We start from the raw sequence: 23,012 nt of genomic DNA on the forward strand, positions 1-23,012 counted from the left end.
GACGCGCAAACGTGACGTCATCGCCTGTATTGAGCGTTCGTCTAGTTTAATACGCTTTTTTCTCTCTTTTGAATGATATATTGTATTTCCCGTCAGATTAAACAGCAAACGGCTGAATAAATAATGTGCATACAATTGCGAGGAGGTTCGTTTTAAGGACACTTTTCAGATAGTCACAATCTTCATATTGGATCATTCCAACGTATACTATAGGACAGTAATCCAAAAATATCGTTTAAAGTTGGAGAGATACAAAAATATGCATAATTAAATAAATAAATGTTAACTAGGTAAAATAAGATATGAATGAACAACAAAAATAAAATAAGTTACATGTATTTGTTATTGGCTATGGTAGGTTATTGGTTGCGTTCACATACTTATTTGATTATTAAAATGTAAACCGATCTTTTTCATAAGGGCGTTTTAGAGTTGTGCCCCCTAGATCAGGTCTCTAGTAATTGTGTGCTCAAAGTGCACCAGATTGAAGCATTTTACTGTAAAATGTTCAAAAAAAAATCTTCCCGGGGGGTCATACCCCCGGACCCCCCTAGAGGATGTGACGTCCACCCCCCAATTCAAACATGTTCATACAATACTGAATACATACACTGAATTACATATGTCAATAAGTTTTTGCAGTGTATTTGTCTTTTGTAGAGATTTTTCATTTATTCTTTACACATAAAATCTCACATAAAATCTCACATAAAATGTCACCTAGGGCAGCAAATTGTCTAGAACCGTCCCTTGTACTAGGCCTCAAGAGCCTTTCTTGTGCTGACACATAGAAACAAATTGGCGGGGCGAACTTCGCACGCGCACACACTAAAAATGTCCACGCGCTCCGCGCTCACATTATGCTGGGCCCACGTGCCTTAGCACCGCTGCTATGACTCCATCCTCGGGGAAACACTGTAAGGAATTGTTAATCATGAGCATCAGGACTCACTTACCTTTCCCCTCTACAGAAAGCATAATGCTTGTGAAGCCCAGGGCCTCCAGGAACTCTCTAGTGCCCTCCACAGAACAAACTTTCTCCTGAAATCAAACAAAAGGGTAAAATATATACAATATGGCAAAAAACATTAATAATGCTTATTCTCGAAGGGATGAGGTTCACATCAATGAGACCCGTTTCAGACTTACCTGGTACACCTTGTTGCCGAGTTTAATCTTCCTGTATTTCTCCTCAGTGGGATTCTTACATATATTTTCAATATACCTATTGTCAAAACAATGAAGAAACAGAAAATAACATCAGCCAAGAGCAAGCATTAAAGTAAATGAAGATCTTTAACTGACAGCAAGTCAAAACTGAAATCAAGGTCAGCATGATGATGATCCGTTGATGTGATGTGTCTTACTTGCTCATAATGTCGATAGCAGCCTTTACTCTGTCTCTGTCTTTGTTAAATGTGTGGATCATCATAACAGAGGCCTCCACGGGATCCTCCTCAAACCGCTGACAGTGAAAACAAAGGACCACAACAATACTTAGTATTATAACATTCAGCCATATTCAGATGAAATCATTGTGTAACAAACAAGCTGTAAATCAAGCAGAAACAACAAGTAGTAATATTTTTAGACGTACCATTAAAATGGCCTCTTTAATGTGTACTTCCCTCTCACTCTTAGCTAGAGTGGCTCCGGTTAGCGGACAGGTGAAATACACACCTGACACTGAGAGACAGGCGGGAGCTATCACTGGCACTTTGGATCTCTGGAACGAAATGTTATTCACAAATATAATGAGACAAAATGCTAATCACTGTGAGAAATGAATTATGTTATTGGTGTCATTTCAGACATTTTCAAACCTTGATGCGACAGCCAGTCCCTGTAAACATACCTCCTCTGATTCTGCCTTGTCTTTTTCAGCCAGTGACGCCGCCTCCAGTTCTCTCTTGACTATAAGCAAATCGTGCAATTATATTACTTTGCCATTGTCTTCACATTCAAATAGATCATGAACAATAGAAAACAACATTGTTATTCTTAAAGGTCCCCTATTATGCTGTTTTTCATCAATATATTATAGGTCTCAGATATATACAAAACATGTCTCTGAAGTGTTTGGCTCGAAACAACAAACAGATCATTGTAATCCCCTCTGTTTCAGCCCTGTTTCTCTGTCTGTTACTTTAGATGAAAATAAGGAGCCACGCCCCTCTGAGAGATATTTGGTTAAAAAGGAACACAATGGTGCTCTAGGAGGAGATTCAGGTGATAAGGTGGCGGGGGGGTTACCTTGGTTGGCTATTGGCTAATGGTTACACAAGCCAAAAAATCGTTATGACATCATAAAGTGGACAAAATCTGATCAGCTCATTTTCAGACAGGTTTTTAAATAAATGGATCAGGACAAAAAGAGAGGGGGTCTTTGTTCCAGAAACGTTCAGAATCTCTTTACACATAAGGGACACATGTTTATGTATAAAAGACATGAAAAAGTGGATTTTGCATAATAGATGACTTTTAAATCAAACTATATTTGAATGCAGCCCAAAGAATATAAGCGAGTGCAACTAACCGTTAGCTATGAAGACATTAAAAGGCAAGCCGTACTTTGTTATTTTGACTGATTAAAATGACTGAAGCAGTGTTGGAATAGGGTTGTTTGCCTCACCCTGGTTCCTGATGGCATCCTGCGAGGTGCCGACCTTTGGCCGGGGAATCTGTTCAATTCTAGCCAGGGCGGCGGCTCCAGCCCTCTGGGACCCTTCACTGGGACCATGGCGATTCGACCTGGCACCGGAGCCGCTCTGCACCACATCAGGCTTGGTACTGCAGGGGACAGAAAAGCAATGTGAAGAGACATGCAGTTGTTCTACCTAGGGCTTCAAATATCCAAATAAATGTTGCTTTGATAAATACTTCCTATAGCTGAATCAATACAAGACAGAGATCATCATATTTGATGCAAGAGCCCAGAGAAAGCAACAGTATATAAACCTTTAGTTATTAGCCTTACATACTAAGGACCAGGTCAAAAGTCTTGGAGTTATGTTTGATTTACTTGTTTCCTGTTACAAAAGCGTATCCTTAGTCTCTGTTCTTAGTCTCCGTTCTTAGTCTAACTAGGGATCTGAAGGTCTTTAAAAACAGACATATCCTTAGAGCTTGGATTGACTTAGAGTGCCTCATTCCTTTTTTTAAAGTCTTAATCATAATGTTCTAAACACTTATCCACTCTAAGCCTTTAATTGAGTAGATGCATAACACAAACCTAATGTTTATTACAGATTTATGACTAGAAAAATGTGACAGTGTTAATCTGCATTTCAATTTAATCTTTAGGTTCCCAGCATTCAGAAGTTGACGTGCTGTCTTTTTGATCTCTTAGGTTAAATTAATCAATAATCATAATCCATAATATAATAAACATCATTTTTAAATACTTCATTCTGCATGATAAGTACTGAAACTGTTTGTATTTTAGGTATATTTTGATGCTAATAGGTTTCTTATTTTACACAAGTCATGGTTTTTTATAATTTAATATGAACTACTGAATACATCTGTAAAATAAATGTAATGGAGTAAAAAGTACAAAATTGTCTTTCAAAATGTAGTAGAGTAGACATTTAAAGTGTTAAAAATTAGTACCTCAAATGTGTACTTAAGTACAGTACTTAGTTACTTTTCACTGATAATCATAATCAATCATATAATAAACATCATTTTTAAATATGACCAATACATAAACTGTTTGTAATTTAGATATATTTTGATGCAAATAGTTTTGTTATTTCACACCAGTAACACTTTTAATGTTACTTGTAAAAAAGTACTTCTACACTGTGGTATTAGATCTGAGTACTTCCTACACCACTGACAGGAGGACTATTTCCAGTCAGTCTGTTGGGTGTCTTAAGTGTGAGTAAAAGTCACTTTACGTTACTAAGACTATTGGCTAAATAAGATTTTTCTGGGATTAGCTCCACTGAGAATAGATGGGCGACTCCCGCTGCAGAGCTTTAACGTTATATAACACAGATGCTAACGGCGAATAAACATTTAGCCCAGTTACAGTAAAATCTCTCATCAGTAGAGTTGTTGTTAGCTTAATGACATGCACATCAATAATGATTATTGACCAGCATGAATATGTACTAACTCAATAGTGCAGCAGATATTAGACTACAGTAGCTAAGGCTAGCTCTAGCGCTGTAGCTTAAGTAGAAAGTAAAGTTTGTTATTTGCCTTGTGTCGTCAGTTAGTTTCTTCCCAGGTCCCGCCGTTTTAAACTTCATGTCTTTCTTAATGCCATCAAAAAGCTTCTTCATTTCCCTTAGTGGTCACAGAAAATGTTTATCGCAGAAACACAAATAAATTAACAGCTAGCTCTCTGCTAGGACCAAAACAAACTCAGCTGATCTAGAACTACTTCCGCTTTTTCTTCTTCTTCTGTTGATCTACTGGCGGGTTGCAACCGTTACCTATAATGTGCATACCGCCACCTACTGTACATGATGGTGTACAATAAATAATCCCCTGGACTACTTAAATGTTTTATAGCTTTCTGTGTGTTGAGTTTACTTTGTTATATTATCCAAGAAATACCCTTAATTTTTTGTTCCACTGCTTTTGCCACTAATTCATTTCCATATTCAAACCCTTGCTCTTACTTCTGATTTCATTTTGTATGAATAAATATAATGTAAAATGTCACACAAAATCAACAACGCACTGCCTTCCAGTGAACACAGTGAGGCACTGCAACATTACTTTCATTTCAATGCAGACGTGACATCATAATCAAAATCTAGGATACTTGGAGGACAGTTTTTCCGCAAAAGTCTTTAATAACTTTATGCCTTTCCTAATTGACATTTAGTATGTCCGACAGGAACCTAGAATTTTTATGGGTGATGGGTTCAATGGGTTCAATCCCTACGGAAGAGGATTAGGGCCACATGAATTGATTTCCATATGTATAAATGTTTTCTTGTTTATTTATTCTTGTATTTATCTCCACATTTTTTTCTTTCTGTTTTTTTCATATTTCTTTATTCTTGTATTTTTGTATTCCTGTATTTATTCTATTTTTATGCATGTATTTATTTGTGTACTTATATAATGTTCTCTCCTCCATACCTTTGTGCTTGTTGTGTGCATAAAGGTACAAATTCACTCAAAATCACATCACAGCATTCATGGACATTCATGGTTTTTCAAAACACATTGGCTTTGGTCCAGAGGTCTATGCATTGGTTTTCCATGCAGGTGCTCGAGGTTCAACACCAATGGGAGGGACATATGTTGTCTTCTGCTATGCTGATGTTAAATTTGGAGGTATTGTCCCCACCACTTTTTCTAACAAATTGACGCCCATGGTTATGGCACAGTAGGCCTACAAATAAAACAACCAAAACAGCTTACATGACAAACAGAAAATACAAAATAGTAAAGAAAATACATCTGAAAACAATAATGTATTGCTTTAACAAACCCCGAGGCACTTACTCCAACAACATGAATAAAAACAAATATAATAAAACAAAAGTTTCGGGGCGTTTACAGTCCATAGTTTTCATCGGTTCAGCAAGTGAAATTTTGAGTGAATTCTTCCATCCGTTGATATGGTCCTGAACACTTAAATATACATATTTATACATACAGTGTTTACTAAATTAAATCACCAATAATATTAGAAAGTCCTTGTTTTATCACTTTTATAAACTCCATTTGAGGATTAACTCAACGGAATTTCCGACCAGCATTTGAAGCACTTGAATGCACCTTACGCCTGTGCCACGTCACTGACGTAGAAGGAGGTGGTGTCCGGGTGGGAGGCGAACTCTCCTGTACAATAAACCCCTCAGACTGGCGTTAATGTTCTTTAAACCAAGAGGAGTACTTGTCAAGAGAGGTAAGAGTTTACAATTCCAGGCATGTTATCTTTTAAGTTTTCATTGAGCTGCTCTAACTGTTAGCTGCACAGTTAGCCGGTTAGCTGCTAATATCTGCTCAGCTGTCACTGCTGACACCAGATAGAGGATGAATGTAGTTTGCATAGAAACCACACTTTTTGTTTTTATAAGAACACAGCTTAATGTACAGGAACAGAATTTACCTCACGTTATTTTTGTTATTTCAATTCAACCGTTAACACATGTTTATTCTTGTTTTATTGTACTTGTATTCTTATTATGCCCGTTTATATCGTGTACTATCTGTGTTTATCTATCTGTGTCTAATTCAGTTGCTGCTTTACGATCTGAATTTCCCTACGGGGGTCAATAAAAGTCCTTCTTATCTTATCTCAATTCATGCTAATATTAAATGTCCTCTGCTCAGTGGTGTAAAGTAACTACATTTCCTCAAGTCTACCTCATTTTGAGGGGCTTGTACTTCCATAGTAGAGTATTTCCATGTTTTGCTACTTTTTACTTCTACCCCACTACAATTCAAAGGTTAACAGTGATTTTGACTTATGATTTGAAATATATTCAACACTTAAATAAGACTTCATTTTCACCTGGAGTGACATTCCCTGCAGTATACAAAGTAATGAAAACTAGCTGCAGCTTTACCAGCTTTGATAACACTTTAATCCATCAATAATTACAATCAAAACATATCATTTATGATTCTAATAAAGGACTTTTACTTGTAACAGAGTATTCCTAATCACTGGTACTTCTACTTTTACTTAAGTACACAATCTGATTACTTCTCCCACCTCTGTACATGTGAAACCTTCATAATCCTACTGAAGGTTTCTCACACCGCCTCATGGAAACATAACGTTTGAAAGTATCACGAATGCTTTAAATTATAAATAAGGCTATACCATTCACGTGTCAAACAGCTGTGTATTTAAAAAATATATATTGCCCCATCTTGCTGTAGCCCTTATCATCCCATTAAAATGCTAAAACGTCTCCTCCAGTATTAGTGTGAGGAATTCCTGGTTTAGCAAGATGCTCATTGTGGGTTCAAACAAACACGTTCATTAATCATTGCACCATTTATAAAAATAATTGCTTTGCCTACGGTTCCAGAATAAGAGGTAAATGGGTGTGCATTGTGTTGTCACTGATTGTTCTGGTTTAACAAGCAGCAGTGAGGATTGTACTGAGGTCATAATAACTCATAAGTCAACAGAACAACACCTACTTTAAAACGTTTTGGCTTGCCATTGAAGAAGTTATGTGATGGAAAATACCAAATAAATTCCTTTCATTATGACTGAACTTATTTCTTTACCATACAAACTGTTTGTGTTTATTCCTAAACAAAATCAGATTTATTCTAAAAATATCAGTCTTTAAAATCCGACATATGATATGTGAGAAATGGTGGAGTACATTTCGGCTCTTGTCTTTATAACCCTCACATTTCAAGAAATATGGTTGAAGATATTCAATTGTTCTTTTATTTAATTATTAACTTCCTGATAAGATACAGTTTATAATCTTTTTGGGAGCCTTGGTCGAGGTGGTAAGCAAAACAAAAGTTTCATATATGTAGTACATGCACTAAAGGTAGTATAAAAAGGGGCCAAAAAACAATATATATGAAACATCCAACAATGAAAGGCTACGAGAATCAAGGAAAATAAAGTCACTCGATAAAAGCATCAACATTATTTATTTAAAAACGTATTTTCAAGTATTTTACAAATGTGTCAAGAGTCATCAGGTTTCAGTAAGTATGCCTTGCAGCTCATTCCAGACTTGCAGGGCGTCAAAAGGTGAAGAATGATTTCCTCAGCTCTGCTCCAGTGTTTGGGACAGTTAGGAGAATTGTCTCTGATCTAGCTAGATGACCCCGATATCCTAATTAGTAACCACACATTTTATTTTTAAATCTGTCTTTCAGTGTGGCAGAGTTAACCAGAAGCTCTGTTCATCATGGACCCAAACGCCAGCGGACTCGCCATGAGGTTGGCTGAAGCCGGCCAATCTCATCTCCTGCAGTTTTGGAAGAATCTGGGCCCCAAGGAGCAGGCCGATCTGAACCATGACCTGCAGGGGATGGACTTTAAGGAGATCAATGGATTCTTCCAGAAGGCCATGGAGACGTCCAGCAGCAGCAAACAAGAGAAGATGGACGCTCGCATGGAGCCGGTGCCCAGAGAGGTGCTGGGCAGTGTGACGAGGGACAGGGAGAGCCTCAAAGACTGGGAGCTAACAGGTGAGCTCCAAACCAATATCTATGGCTGCTCAGAAGTTACTATAGTGGCTCATGTCCTCTGTAAAAAAGACAATATTTAGTTTCATTGAATGTATTACAATTTAATACAGTAGGACTTAACATATGAGTAATCACAAGACTTGCCTAGTTACTGCAGGAACAATAATCCTAGAGACACTGAGCAATTAAGTTTTGCTGTGAACCAAAAGAATTGGCCCACTGGTGAGGAAGAGGGAATATTTCCTGGTGTCTGACAGCGAAGCCTTAAAGGGATTAAAACATCACATGGTAACCCAGATGCTTTGATTTCATTTATGGGACAGAGGGCGTTCTTGTAGATGACTTCCCACACAAAGTCAACATTTAATAAAAACATATTAAAGGAGGCTGTGGCTCAGTGGCTGGTATGATGGACTTCGAAATCAGGGGATAGCAACGACATGCCCAGGGACACAACGACATGCTGACTGCAGTGAGTCCCTCTGCAGTCAGCAATCCATGTCGTTGTGTCCCTGGGCAAGACACTTCACCCATAATTGCTCCTGTGGGGATTGTCCACAGTACTGCATGTATGTAAGTTGCTTTGGATAAAAGCGTCTTACAAGTGACATGTGATGTTTAATAGTTTTTCTAGAAATCCACATCATCACAGCATCAACAGAACTATTTTGCTCGCTGTGCTGTTGCAGAACATTTTCCCAGTCTCTTGCGTAGTTATGAAATAAGAGTAAGTTTGCGTTGTTCATTGTAATTTGCGCAATCCCCCTTCGCAGTGGGGGTCTGACCATTTAGTGAGTCTCTTTAGTGGGGTTTTTCCTGGGAGAGGATGACAATAGAGGCAAGCAGCAGAGAACATCTGTTTCTGATTTGGGTCTGACGTAAAGTGTGTGTGTGTGTGTGTGTGTGTGTGTGTGTGTGTCTCTAGCAGGCCCGCCCAGGCCACTGACATAAACCTTGTCTATTGGTACTTATAAGAAAGAAGAGCGTATCGGGTCACGTAGCAGCTGTTTATGTAAGATAAACTGACCCTGTTATAAAGCGTTACAACCCATGAACCACAATAAAAGCAAACACTCTTGTGTAGAGTAATTAGATTTTAGGGCTTGTGTCAGCAATGTACTTTAGGAGTAGTCATAAAATGATGCATTTAATTAGCAAAGTTTGTTATAAATGATCTAAGACGAGCCTATGATACAAATGTATCATGTATCAACATTTCTGCTTTGAGGATCCTGTATATTAATTGCCATGGCTACAAAGGAATTTGTAAATCTTAAGTTCTTAAGTTAACATTTTGATGTAAATTACTTCGGAAGTCAAGACATTTTGGGTTCTTGCATTTTATTTTTACAAAATCCATACAAACCCTAAGTGTTTCACAAACTCTACCATGAACACTTTATAGGGCAAATGTTCTTGCTTCTATGTATAGTGACTGTCCTGCTCTGTGCTCCTTCAGGTCTACACTGCATCTCTCAGAGTAAAGTGGCGGTCCTGCTGTTGGCCGGGGGCCAGGGAACCAGACTGGGGGTCTCTTACCCCAAAGGCATGTACGACGTGCGGCTGCCGTCCCACAAAACCCTCTTTCAGATCCAGGCCGAGCGCATATTGAAGCTGCAGCAGCTGGCTGAGCAGAAGCAAAAAATCAAGTGCTGTATTCCCTGGTAAGAAGTCATGTTGTGCTTTAGGAAGAGATGACTAAAGCGTTTGAGTTAGTGTGTCTTTCACTGCTTTATTTGAAGAAGAAGAAGAAAAGACCTAAGCTACCAAATACTGTCTTATCTTCTCATATTAAGAATCAAAGCCATTTGTTGTAGTTGTGTTGCTTGAAGATTAACTGGGTCAAAGCACTGCCTCAAAAGGAAACTCAGTCAAGGAAGTTGAATTACAGGAAAAGGATTAATTCCCCGTAGGGTGGATCAAAGGACAGTTTGGATGATGGATTCAACAGGACATTTGTGCAGTGCATAAAGTTTACATAACAATGCAGTTAGAGTTCAACAGTCACTGGGAATTAGGTCAGAATTGAAGTTCGATCTGTTTCTGTAAGGAAGTTGTTTCTTTTTGATTGTCTGTCATATACTTCAAACTTATATGTCTCTGGCTTGGGTTGATGTCCACTTTGTTGTGAATTGTGTTTCTGTGAAGAGGCGCTAAAGAAATGTCTTCTGCATTTTAAATATTAAAAGACATTTTAGGATTTACTTGAAGGGTTTCCCCTCAGCAACCTGTTCAAAAGTTGTTATAAAACACTTTATTTACTGATAACTATAATTACTTGCTATTATTTACTGAGGCTTTCCAATAAAAGGATGCATTCTTAATTTGCTTGATTTCTTTTTTTCTTTTATTGTTTTTTAAATGCATTTGATTTTTAATGTTTAACTTCTTAACTGCTTTTTCTTTCTTTTTGTATTTAAATGGCCTCTCAATATTTTCTTAACATCTTATTGTTAATATGTTTATCTGCCTCTAAAGAGAATGGCCTTGCGTCCGAATAGTGCTCTTTAACTACATTCCCCCCACTTTGCCTTCAGGTACATCATGACGAGCGGCAGGACAATGGAGTCCACAAAGGAATACTTCTCAAAAAACAACTATTTTGGCTTGGAAAAGAACAACATCATCTTCTTCCAGCAGGGCATGCTACCAGCCATGGACTACAGCGGCAAGATCATCCTGGAGAACACAGGAAAGCTCTCCATGGCCCCTGGTGAGCCCACTGCAGGATTTGTGACTTTTGCTCCCATAAAAGTGTCTTATTTGCCAAAGGAAGATTCAAACGTGTGTCTCTGTGTTTGTTTTTCAGATGGGAACGGGGGTCTCTACAGAGCTCTGGGGAACCAAAGCATCATGGAGGACATGGAGCAGAGGGGAGTTGGATTCGTCCATGTCTACTGCGTGGATAACATCCTGGTCAAAGTGGCTGACCCCTCCTTTATTGGTTTCTGTGTGAAGAAGGGAGCGGACTGTGGAGCTAAGGTTGGTCACACACCTTTTATATTGATGTAAAATATGTCTTATCTGAATGTTAGTGCTAATTAGGAGGGTCTGTACTTAAAAGGCTTTAAAGCTTCACTTCTAACACTGACAACATTCAATTGCTGTTCATCTTTTTTCTTTTCTTTTACATCATTTTCATCCCAGTATATTTGCTCATAAAAATTAGGCAACTATTGTAAGTATTTTACTATTATTTATAGGTAGATTTTTGGTCGAAAGACTGCTTACCCTTCCACTTGTTCCACCGAAAGTGAAGCAGGCAGTGACAAGTAACAGGCATTGTGGATTTAATAAAAAAATAAAAAAAGCCAACTTTAATTTAAACTGATGAATTATTCTGTATAAATGATGGACTTTTTCTGAGGGACAATTTATGTATATTTAGAGCGATTCAAATCATAAATATGAGACATTCAGAGCAGAATTGAAAACCTAAAAGAAGCTAAAGCTGTGATTTCCTAACTAGAGTACTCCATCAGAACATGGTGCTGCGTAAAGTGTAACCTTTTACATGTATTATTGTAGCAATAATAATGTTCTTTTAGTTGTATTCTATTAAGCTTAAACAAATGTAATGGCCAAGCTACAACTGAACAGGTGGGTTTTCAGTTTGCGACGAAGTGTAGACTTTCTGATGTCCTGATATCAATGGGAAATGTGGAGCCAGGATATCATACAGGCGTGTTTTTGTTGAGGGGCACCCGGGTCCACTGATGCAGAGCAAAGGAAGCGTGTTGGTGTGTATGGTTTGACCATGTCCTGAATGTAAGAAGGAGCAGATCCCTTCCCCGCATGGTAGGCCAGTAAAGAGAGTGGAGGAGTGGTGTAGGGTGGGAACACTTTGCTAGGTCAAAAAACAGTCGAGCTGTCATATTACATCATTGAGATAGTAAGATTAGCAGCAACAGGTTTTAGATTCCAGTCGTAAAGATGATCTAATTATTGTCACCTGCAATAATGATCAGCTCAGTTACCTTGTATCAGGAAGTTACATTACATTGTATTTAGCTGACATTTTTATCCAAAGCGACTTACAATAAGTGCATTCGACCAGGAAGATACAACCTTGAAGAAAACAGAATCATATAAGTACATCAGGTTTCATAGAGCCAAACATTTCAAGTGCTACTCATCTGGCTTTAGACAATCTTTTCCCGGAAGGAAAAGCAGTTCAGTCTTGTCAAGGTTGAGCTTGAGGTGATGAGCAGACATCCACTGAGAGATGTCTGCTAGGCAAGCAGAGATGCGTGCGACGACCTGGGTCTCTGAGCGGGGAAAGGACAGAATTAGTTGGGTGTCGTCAGCGTAGCAGTGGTATGAAAAACCATGCGGGCTAATGACAGACCCGAGCGAGTTTGTGTACAAGGAGAAGAGGAGGGGACCAAGAACAGAGCCCTGAGGGACCCCTGTAGTTAATTGACAAGGGTCGGACTCGGACCCTCTCCAAGTTACCCTGTAGGTGCGGTCTTTGAGGTATGAGGTGAGGAGGGAAAGTGCAGTGCCTGAAACTCCAAGTTCTTGGACAGTGCGAAGGAGGATCTGATGGTTCACCGTGTCTGGATGCACACTGAGTTATTCTGATTTTAAATGCGCTATTTAAATGATTTTTAGCTGAGGGTTTACTAACTCACGCTGTTTTGCACTTCGCGCAATCAGCAGAGTGTTCCTGCCTATTGTAATGCAGGGTTGAGGCGCGTGACCCACTGAGACCTGTCTTACAGGTTGAGTTGAGCAGATCTGAGATTTAAAATCTCTCAGAAATCGCCGTTTTAGCTACAATAACTACAGAACAATTATACAGAGTAGAATAAATGAAACAGAGAAGTCTATTTAAACAAGAATATAACTTACAGTGATTGCTGAGTCAGTATAGATAGTGTCCTCACCGGGTCTGGATGCACACTTATAGTCATGATAATACTGTAATGATAATATAATCATGATAATACTGTAAGAATGAATGCACACAATGGTTAGAATCTATCAAGTAGGTTGAAGACACATTAGCTATACAAATATGAGTGCATGTAATAATAGTGTGACGCCAATATTAGCTATACAAATATTGATGTGTGTAAAGACTGGGATCCAGTCTGATCAGTCGGTCTAGTTTTTCTTAATTCCTCAAGCTCCTGAAGGGTTACTGCTGTGTGTGTCTTGCATTAAAAGGTGTGGTGGGTTTGCAGTTAAACCATCAGTTTCTATAAAAACCTCCACAGCTCACCACTGGGAGGCGATGTAGGCCTCTTTGTCTACTTTAGTCTTCTTTTCTACAGCTTTATAGGAAATATGAGGTTAGGGCCTCAGTCATCTTTAACTTTTCATCAGGTCTCAGATCACATGAGTTGGACATTGAGATACCACTTAGGACCGAGTGTGCTTTCATTTTAGAAATTAAAAAAGCTTCTCAAGTAAAACTGTTGAACCGGAAACTTATTTTCTACTAGTGAATAAAACATGTTCATGATTAAAGTAGATTTCTTTCTCTTTTTGTTTGATTCATCTCTTTTTTGTTGTTTGACTAGTAATATGTATCAGTACAGCCTCACAAAACAGGTCCATCAATGTGAGATGTGTTAAGGGCGTTGATCCACCGGAAAAACTGGTCCGTTTTGTGTGACAGAGACTTTACTCTTTCACATATGGATCACCATAGACTATAGAAAGCATCCCATTACATTATGGATAGATACCATGTACATTTAAAGCAAAGGCTTGAATCCCAAATGTTCTCTCTTTTATTTTGATCAGAAATGCAGTCACTACTACCAATTGTTTGTTGAGCCTGTGCAGGTTGAGAACACAGAGGGTAGGAGGGAGAACAAATAAGACTTATTTTTATGTTTACCAGTGACAAAGTTCATTAACCAAGAAAGTGTTAGGGAAAACGTGTCCATCACAACTCAGTTGTAAAAAGCTGGCAGCTGGAAGTGACTTGCTGAACAGATCAAGGATTGAGAGTTGTAATCAGAATGGTCTCCTGTTGTAAAAATAGTTATTGCCATGGTTGCCAGCAATAGGTGATCCAAACAGTTATAAACATTAAACTAGAGGGACAGATAATAAAAAGAATGTGTTCACTTGAGATAACGTTTTTGGCCTCTTTTTCTGAGTTAACAAGATAATAATCTTGTAACTCAGAGAAAAGTAACTCCAACGAGAAGCTGTCATTTACTCAGTGTCATGGAAACAAACATGTCCCGCCAGTGTATTTTAAATCCAGAAGTGACAAACCCGTGAGTGCAACTGAGACACGTATGCCTGATTGTCTCCTGAGTCACCACGTAGACAGCCTGAATGTTCATTTCAGATTCATCATCTTATATCCAGGAAGCTTAGCTGTTTTATATGATACTGTCTATAACGGGTAACGTCCAGCAGAAGTCCTAAGGAGCCTGCGCCAAGTCAAAACTAAATACAATGCCATGTACAGTATATTATATATAAACAAGTATCTTCAAATGTATTAAACCAAAATAAAACTGGATGAAACTACACTGTTTATTTTTTTTTTTAAACTAAATGCTTGCTTCCATTAAATCAAGCTCTCAAATCAGCCCTATTGTGCTTTTTGGGGTTGGAACTTTAGAGTTATTCATGCATTTATGACTAACCATTGCTGCCAGAATGTTCTTAATTGGAAAAATCAAATTATTTGTATGCCCTGGGAACTCCATCAAAAACATCTTAATACACAATTTATTGTATTCTCAGTTATTTTTATACGTTTTGCTTCTACTTCTTAAATCAAACGTATCTGAGGTCATGTTTGTAAGATCTAGTTCTTGTGAGATACTCAGACTGACTTGTTATTAGCAGGACCACAGAGAGTTTTTATCCTACTTTGTATATTTTCCAGCTCACGCAGAATACATCTAAATATTTAACTGTGTGTAACTAAACACTATCCAGACTCCTGTTTGACATTACGAATTGTGCGGTGGAGCAGAGATGGAAGGATCAGATCAGAGCAGAGTCCCACCCTCCCATCATAAATTACTGAACTCCATTTCATGTGGCTCCCCCTCCCCTCCCCCTCACTCCACCCCGCTCACCAACCCCTCATCAGGACTCCACTCTGTCATTAGCATCCAGCAGCAGATGGGGTGAAGGGTTTTTATTTTTCATTCAGTGAAGACTTGAACTTATCGGCTTTAAATACACTTAAGAAAATATATATTTTGATCCGACTTAATATATCAGAGAAGGCTTATTTGTACTCTTTCAACTAGTGCTTCATTTTTCTCATACTGTGAAATACTCTTTTCACCCTCTGTCTGAAACCAGAGCCCAGTCTGCTCTGATTGGTTAGCTGGCCGGCTCTGTTGTGTTCGGTCGAATGCTTGCAACTGTGAATCACAGAGCCCTCTGAGACACTGTGTTCAGGGGCCTCATGTATAACGCCATGCGTAGGATTGACGTGGGAAGGTTGCTTACGTAGTAGAAATCCGAAAAATAGGTCCATAAATTTTCCGCCACTTTCCGATTCACCAAACATTGCGTATCGGCGAGGAAAGTGCGTATGGAACTTCCTACGCCTGTTTCCCTTTATAAATCACAACCGACTCGAAATGCGGTGTAGTTTTTGCGGGCTTCACGTAACGCCCATGTTTGCCTATAAATAGTCAAAGAAACGCCCTTTCATTCATTCATTTTGACTGACTGCATGGAGAAAATCGCAGGAAATGACGACAGAACAGCTAAAAAAAACATCTCACATCGTGTCAGATTTTGGTTATTTTGGGGAGGTCGAGATAAATCATATTGTTTGATGGATGCAGTTTGAACCAGAGTAGCAGCATGGAGGTCGGATCGTCACCAAAATAAACAAATAAGTGGTCCGAAAAAGGTTAATGACAAAAAAAATACACATAGCCTTCCCAAGGCAGTGTGTTTGTACCGGGGACAGGAGACCCCCCCCTTGATGAGAAACTGTAAGAAATGATCGGGGAACCCCTCCGGAGTGGAGTCATAACGGCTGGATCTGAATTATGTTTTTGTATTTGGCGGTTTGTGTCCCAGCTGTCGATCAGCTGTGCGCAGCGTCTCCACTGCAGCCTGTGCATCTCAACCCCCCCGCAGCAACCCTATATCCGTCAGTTAAAGGAAATACAACTAATGTGTTGTGTTATATTAGCTGTACAATTGACCACATATGGTGCTCCTAGTTTCCATACCTCCTGTGTTTTACGAGCGACTTATCAAGTCTACCTATAGAAATGCAAAACGGCGTCAGTTTAGACGTAATTCTGTCCTCCTGCTTACTGCATCATTTATGAGAAAACGGTACAACATATTCGACGTGATTTTAAATAACATATCCGCTTTTATTTATTTCTCCCAGTTATGTTTTTGTGTGCACTGAGGAGTCTCAAACAGGCGTTTGTTAAATCATTTTAAGATTGGCTTTAATCAATGTTTGAAAATGAATTCTTCATATATGATAAATGAGAGGTAACGTTTTGTTTATGGTATTATTTCCACATATTTCTCTCCATTCTTCCTTTTGCCAACGTTTTTGTGCTTAGTGCGTACGCATGGGTTAGAGTTTGCGTGGAGGACCGCACGTTTTCCCGTCAAGTTAGTATTTTATAAATCGCAAACATTGCGTAGAAACTGCCGTACTCCATTTTTTGAGCGTATATCCCTTTTTATAAATGAGGCCCCAGGTCAGCTATAAAGTCTTCTGGTTTGATCTTTTCCAGGTGGTGGAGAAGAACAATCCCACAGAGGCAGTGGGCGTGGTCTGCAAAGTGGATGGACGTTATCAGGTGGTAGAGTACAGCGAGATCACCCTGGCAACCGCTGAGAAGCGCAGCGCTGACGGCCGACTGATGTTCAACGCAGGAAACGTGGCCAATCACTTCTTCAGCTTCTCTTTTCTGAAAGACGTAGTGCAGTAAGAACAATGCACCCTGAACATTTGGAACGCTTTCATGAAGTGTTGTGCTCTTTGATCAGTAGTTGTGCTTTCTTGTATTCAGAACAGTAGCTCCATATTATAAAGTTAATACGCTGCCATGAACCAGCTCATTTTTTCTTTGTTTGTCCAACAGGAAGTACGAGCCACAGCTGCAGCACCACGTGGCCCAGAAGAAAATCCCATATGTGAATGGAGAGGGTCAACTAATCAAACCAGACAAACCAAATGGAATTAAAATGGAAAAGTTTGTCTTTGACATCTTCCAGTTCGCCAAGTGAGTTACAGAGCAGTTTTTTTTCCATTGAGGGCACAGAGTGTGAGAGAGCATCAGCAGACAGCCTCTTACCTCAAAGTAACGGTCATAAAGTATGGAGAATACAATGAATATCCTATTCTCCTTTTGAGAGGTGGCTGGTTTGCATACGTTCTTTTGGCAGCCCTCATAATCTGGGTTTTACTAGTCCTTGATCTGTCCTTCCATGCATGAACCAACTCAATTTTTCCAGTCTATCCTCATGCCCCAGTGGCAGTGCTGCCATTTCTTCAAGGTCTGGTCCAGCAAACAGAGCCTGCCAAGCTCTGTGCAGGAAGATGGAGGTTTATGAGCTGTTCACTCGTTCCTCCTCCTCCAGCGCTGCATTACATCAGCTCTGAGTCACGTTGCCACTAATATAACTATACATCTAATGAAAGGATTCCTGTAACGATTGAGTGATGGAAAAACTATGCAGCCATGTCAGCTTCCCTCAAGGTTTTCTTTAGTTTTTAAAATAAATAAAAAGGTTTTTCTGTGTTGTCGAGGAGATGGATTACAGTAGTGCCCAAGCTGGCAGAGTAGCAGCTTTAGCAGAATCCAGATGAGCTAACTTAATTTGCAACTCGATATTTTTCTCAACATTGTTGGCTTTAGGATCTCCCAGTCTGCTGTGTGAATATAGGTCATAGAGTATATGTGGCCTTGTGCCAAATGTAAAAATTGGCCTGATTATGTGATTTATTTAGCACCTAGAAACAGCGTCAGTCTGTGAGGGCATTTTGGCATAAAACATTTAATTGGATTACATTACGCACACTGGCCAAAAAATATTTGTTCTTTTTTCCATACACAATTATTTTAAAGAGATTGGCTGTAACTGAAAGGATACATTGTCACAAATGCCCTTTTAAAAATGCAGAACTCAAAAAAAAATGTGTCTTCTTGCCCCTACAAAAAATGACTACATTTTAATTTACCGGTAAGAACACAGTGTGACATACAGTATGCAAAGGCCGATGTGTTTCATTATTTTTTAAGTCACTAGAGCACTTTACTTGCCAATAGCACCAATAGCAATTAAGCAATCCTTAATTGATGAACCATACAGCTATGTAGGTCCTCAATTTGATCAATTCAGATATTCAGAAAAACGTTTTAGGTCGTATATGCCCATTTAGCTACCTGCATATCAACTAAATGCTGCTTTAAATCCGCGTTGTGTATTTTTTGGAGAACTTCTCACTGTCCACCCTTTACTCTGTTGTGCTAATGTCTTGTTTTGTGTGTGTCAAAAAGGACATTTGTGGTGTATGAGGTGCTGCGGGAGGACGAGTTTTCCCCGCTGAAGAACGCCGACAGTCAGGATGCAAAAGATACGCCCACCACAGCCAGACACGCCCTCATGTCTCTGCACCACCGCTGGGTGCTCAACGCAGGGGGACACTTTATCGATGAGAACGGCAGACATGTGCCCGCCATACCGAGGTGACCGCAGCCAGCCTGTTAAAATGCAGCACCGTGCATGTCATGTCACGTCACAACACACACACGCATCATGTTTGGCATGAGCACAGAAGCGGGTTCTTCGTGGTCGCTCCAGCCTTTAACACTTTGTGTATATATGCATTGGCTTTTTTTTGGTGTTATAAACACTATATTCTTTTAGCCTCTCACTTCCCCTTCTCTCATGCTTTGTCTTGCTCCTGTGTGTCCCGTGAAATGTTTCCAGAGACGGAGCGGCAGGCAGTGTCACAGATGATGGCAACAGAAAGTAATTATCGTCCCCTGCAGTACCGAGTGCATGGTGATGGGGTTCTGGCTTTCTTTCCCTCTCGCTATTGAAACGTTAACACTATATAATATCTTCTTTTGATCCGCTTTCCTTCATTATCACTGAAAAAAGGAATCTGCGTGGACGCATGAAAGGCTGCGGCCAATCTTCTGTCTCTTTGCAGCCGGTTGTGATGAAGGGAATGACAGCGAGGATCAGTTTAGACGAGTGAATACGCAGTGCTCTCTGCGTCCTGGTCAGATGATGTGCAGTCATAATGACCTACTGACAGATCATTATCCCCTCAGATGGTTGCTACTAATAAATACGTTGTATTGCATGCTGGGTAATGGCTACTGGTTAGACTTTGTGGCAAGCAGTTTTGCAGATTTTCAATAGATGATGAACCTGTTGATTTGTGCAAAATGGTTATGACAAGCCTATCCATTCATTGCTTGCTTGTCAGCCTTTTGGGTTTGAATCCACCTGCTTTTTTCCGCAGACCTAATAATACATTAGCATGTGCTTCAATAACATTTATGCCCCCCATGAATGTTATTCTCTTAAAGGGTGTGCTTTTTGCTCAAACAATCAGCTTTTCCTTCATTCTAATGATACAGCTTTGTGAGCAGCTGCTCAGAAAACACCTGAAGCACCTGATGTGTGATCAGTGATTCTTGTCTGTAATGATTATCTAGAAATTAACAAGTTGAGTGATGGGAATGTGCTGGCAAGTTCCCCTGGTTTTTTAAGAAAAAATGGGAGGAGATACCACCACATTAACCGTCATTCATTTGTCTTCTTCTAGAGGAAGTCTGTTATGGGACAGAGGGATAATCACTGGTCATGTTTGGGAATAATGAAGCTCTCATTCTCTGCCTTTGAACTCTAATCACAAGCTGCAGTCGAAGAACAGCTGCGTCAAGGATGCTCAAAAGCTTCTCTCAACTACCGTCCCTCTGTGCTTTCATGAGGCAATCACTCTTCTCACTCTGTTTTATTTTTTTCTCCCTGTTATTCTCCCTGAATTTGTTCCTTTCCAACGCAGCCTGAAGGACGGAACAGACCTGCCAATCAAGTGTGAGATCTCCCCACTGGTGTCCTACGGGGGAGAGGTAAGGAGGCGAGGAATAATGTTATCAAATGTAAACTCCAGATGTTGTTCTGCTCCTGCAGTCGACCTGGAATAATCTGTACACCCACTCGTATGTTTGTTCTCAAATGTGTTCTTTAGAAAGGGCCTAAGAGGTCAAATTAACAACATAGCCAGCCAACTACCCATTTAGAGCAGACTGGGCTCAGGCAGAGGGTGAAAAGAGGTGCTGCAGTGTGAGGGGGGGAAAAAATACTTTTTTTAACATTAAAGCATGTAAACATGTCACAGTAGAGGAAACACATACAAATTTGAAACCTGTAATAATTCCCCTTTAAATTGAAAGCCAAGTTGCCAGTTAAATTAAAAGGTCATGATACTGCAGTGTCGTGTGCACAAATGGAAGTTGAAAAGAAAAGTTGAGATAATTAAGCCTAGAAGGCCCAAATGAGTCTAAATAGGGTTCAGCATTGTCAAACATTAAACAAACTTTAAATAGGTCTGCAATTGTCATACTTCTGCAGGAACACCAAACAAGCAGTCATGTTTAGTGTAAGTGGATATAAAATAACACAAGAAGGAATGCTATTATTCAATCATTGAAGGCTGTATCCAGATCCAGCGTAAATACATTATAAAATACAGAGTTTGATATAATTGGAAAAATATAATTGTAATTATTAGATTTGATTTAAAACAGTTTCCCCTTTAAATCCCTAATATTATATAACTGTAGAATTGAAGAAAACAAAAATAACCTTTATGTTGCACATACATGTTGTCATTAGTGTGCGTAGATTGATTTTCTTACCTAAATAATCAGAATCAGAAAATCTTTATTGTCATAAAACTAAGAGGCTTCTTTCAATGCTGTAAAGAAACTAGAACATATTAATAAAGGCAAAGGCAGAAGTGGCAGCTTAAACAGAGCGGGAGGTTTAGGAGCATGTGTTTGGTTGGTTGTAAGAGGGACGAGGCGCGTCACGTGTAAATGTATTATTGGTGCTCGATTTGACGGCCTGAACTAGCCCGCAGACCCCCCCATTAAATGTCAGTGTGGTTATTTACAAACAAGAAAAACATTTGTAAATGCATAAGTGGGAAGAACATTTCTTCATAAGAGCGGTTGGTGAATGTCCTGATGGTGTTATTTACTTCTTTCAAGGGTCTTGAAGATCTGGTGAAGGGACGAGAGTTCCATCCAAACGTGATGATCGATGAGAAAGGAGTCCACGAGCTGGTGAAGAACGGAGTTTAGACAATAAAGGAGAGAGAGAAAGGGAACACCAAAGACCAACCTCCCTTTGTCTCTCAACATTTTGCAGAGGGGAAACTGTGATGTCATCACTGTGCAATAACAAATATCGCGTGCACATTTTCATGAAAGAGACTGTCTTCTCCGAAATGAATGAGCGAGCCAGATGAATTTAATCGTTTACTTTTCTGCGCCAAGTTTTCTTTCTGCTTCCTACGTTAATATCAGATATTTGTTATGAAGAGCACTTGAACATAGCATAAAATGAAGTATGAAATTCCTTTTTTACTGACTGGATGAAGCAGTCTTCAGGTGCATCTATTTATTTAGCTTATGAGACTTATTTTTATATGTACTGATAGATGCTCTATAGGTGGAAATGACCATCTACTCATTTTACCTGGTGATTTTTATACAACATTGAACTGAGATGAAGTAATCAGAAAAGGTGCTTATTAGCATGTAATCTAGGTACATGGTACAGAATGTGGGGGGTATTTATAATATCTGGTTCTTTTCTGCTTGCAATCGTTGAAGATTAGATATTATCCAGCTTTATGAGATGATTTCTATCTTCTTTATTAAAGAAGTTTCCTAATTGGAAAACCAACTGAACATGTTGTCTTTTGTATGTGTGTGGTTACATGTGTGCGTCCAGGATGTCTATTTGATTCTCACAAATGTCCCCACAGATCTGTGTGAAGTTGAGGGGTAAAAAAGATAAATACCGTTTAAAAATAAATAAATAAAATAAACATAGGCCATTAAAAGTGCTTGCATATATACAGTATTTTGTTCAAGATTAGAAGTATTTTTCATATTTTTCTTTCTTAATGTTAGGAAGTATGCTACAACTCCTGCGTCATTGCATTTGAGAAAGTACCACAGTCAGATGCCAGTTCTCCTTGTAAAAATACCTGTTGTAACGTAACTTAACCATGACCTTTGTCCCAAAATATGTAATTGTGGTCCTCAAGTTTGAGAGAATCGATCAGGAAAATTGTGGAGTTTTACGCTTAATACGGTGTGGGAATTCTGTTTATCGTGGCTTTGAGTGTGAAGACACAAAGAAACACTGGGAAATTGGTAGATTTTCCGAAAAATCAGTAAACTATGTGAGTTTGACTGAAGGCTGTGCTTTTTGCATTACAGTTGCTGGTGCCTTGAATCAGATTGTCCAGCACATGGTTTTAAGATGGGCCAGAGCATGCAATGCAGCTCTGGAGATATTCAGGAAATATTATTGTGGCTCCTTTCTGAAGTTTTTTTAATGTAGTCCCTCCAGACCCATAACTGCATTATGTGTACTTAGGCAGAAAAGCCTTTTCAGACTATTCGTACTGTGAATGTTGTGCTACAGAGATCTTATATTCAACGTGAAACAAGTCCACAGCGTCCAGAGCAGGTCCAGAGTCATGTTAGCAGGTACTGTATGTGAGCTGTACTTCGGCACAGCGGTGCTTTTAGCCTTTAGCTGAAAAGGGTACAATCATGGATGTATAATAGCTTAGCGTGATAGCATGCTAATATTTGCTATCATTTCCACAGCTACCTAAAAAGTTT

At 39.2% G+C, this 23,012-nt stretch overlaps 2 protein-coding genes across 3 annotated transcripts; one reads left to right on the forward strand and one right to left on the reverse strand.

Moving 5' to 3' along the window:
* Nucleotides 1–932: 932 nt before the first annotated feature.
* On the reverse strand, nucleotides 933–4,399 carry ubxn6 (UBX domain protein 6). Its single transcript, XM_010774397.1, has 7 exons — nucleotides 4,210–4,399; nucleotides 2,633–2,790; nucleotides 1,856–1,914; nucleotides 1,598–1,726; nucleotides 1,368–1,465; nucleotides 1,150–1,225; nucleotides 933–1,041 (listed from the first exon to the last, which is right to left on the reverse strand). The coding sequence occupies exons 1-7, from the start codon at nucleotides 4,290–4,292 to the stop codon at nucleotides 949–951; spliced, it is 696 nt and encodes a 231-aa protein (XP_010772699.1). The 5' UTR covers nucleotides 4,293–4,399; the 3' UTR covers nucleotides 933–948.
* A 1,373-nt stretch (nucleotides 4,400–5,772) lies between these two features.
* Nucleotides 5,773–22,064, forward strand: uap1 (UDP-N-acetylglucosamine pyrophosphorylase 1). 2 transcript variants are annotated; one of them, XM_010774409.1, is made up of 11 exons: nucleotides 5,773–5,878; nucleotides 7,834–8,148; nucleotides 9,608–9,812; nucleotides 10,686–10,861; nucleotides 10,958–11,130; nucleotides 16,857–17,050; nucleotides 17,208–17,348; nucleotides 18,627–18,815; nucleotides 19,060–19,101; nucleotides 20,150–20,216; nucleotides 21,360–22,064. In XM_010774409.1, exons 2-11 carry the CDS (start codon nucleotides 7,866–7,868, stop codon nucleotides 21,450–21,452), a joined length of 1,563 nt encoding a protein of 520 aa, XP_010772711.1. In that variant the 5' UTR covers nucleotides 5,773–5,878; nucleotides 7,834–7,865; the 3' UTR covers nucleotides 21,453–22,064. The 2 variants fall into 2 exon arrangements, with proteins under 2 accessions (XP_010772711.1, XP_010772717.1); XM_010774415.1 differs by lacking the exon at nucleotides 19,060–19,101.
* Nucleotides 22,065–23,012: the final 948 nt, after the last annotated feature.

This window comes from Notothenia coriiceps, unplaced genomic scaffold (assembly GCF_000735185.1).
Source record: "Notothenia coriiceps isolate Sejong01 unplaced genomic scaffold, NC01 NC01_scaffold00000339, whole genome shotgun sequence".
NCBI lineage: Eukaryota > Metazoa > Chordata > Actinopteri > Perciformes > Nototheniidae > Notothenia > Notothenia coriiceps.

Excerpts from the sequence above, each read along its gene's own strand:
- ubxn6 (XM_010774397.1), bottom strand. The coding sequence starts at position 4,292 with ATGAAGAAGCTTTTTGATGGCATTAAGAAAGACATGAAGTTTAAAACG. Across the intron at positions 1,915-2,632 it reads GGATGCCATCAGGAACCAGG|TCAAGAGAGAACTGGAGGCG; the intron begins GTGAGGCAAACA and ends ATTTGCTTATAG. Across the intron at positions 1,226-1,367 it reads GCTATCGACATTATGAGCAA|GTATATTGAAAATATATGTA; the intron begins GTAAGACACATC and ends TTTTGACAATAG.
- uap1 (XM_010774409.1), top strand. The coding sequence starts at position 7,866 with ATGGACCCAAACGCCAGCGGACTCGCCATGAGGTTGGCTGAAGCCGGC. Across the intron at positions 9,813-10,685 it reads ATCAAGTGCTGTATTCCCTG|GTACATCATGACGAGCGGCA; the intron begins GTAAGAAGTCAT and ends CTTTGCCTTCAG. Across the intron at positions 17,349-18,626 it reads GACATCTTCCAGTTCGCCAA|GACATTTGTGGTGTATGAGG; the intron begins GTGAGTTACAGA and ends TGTGTCAAAAAG.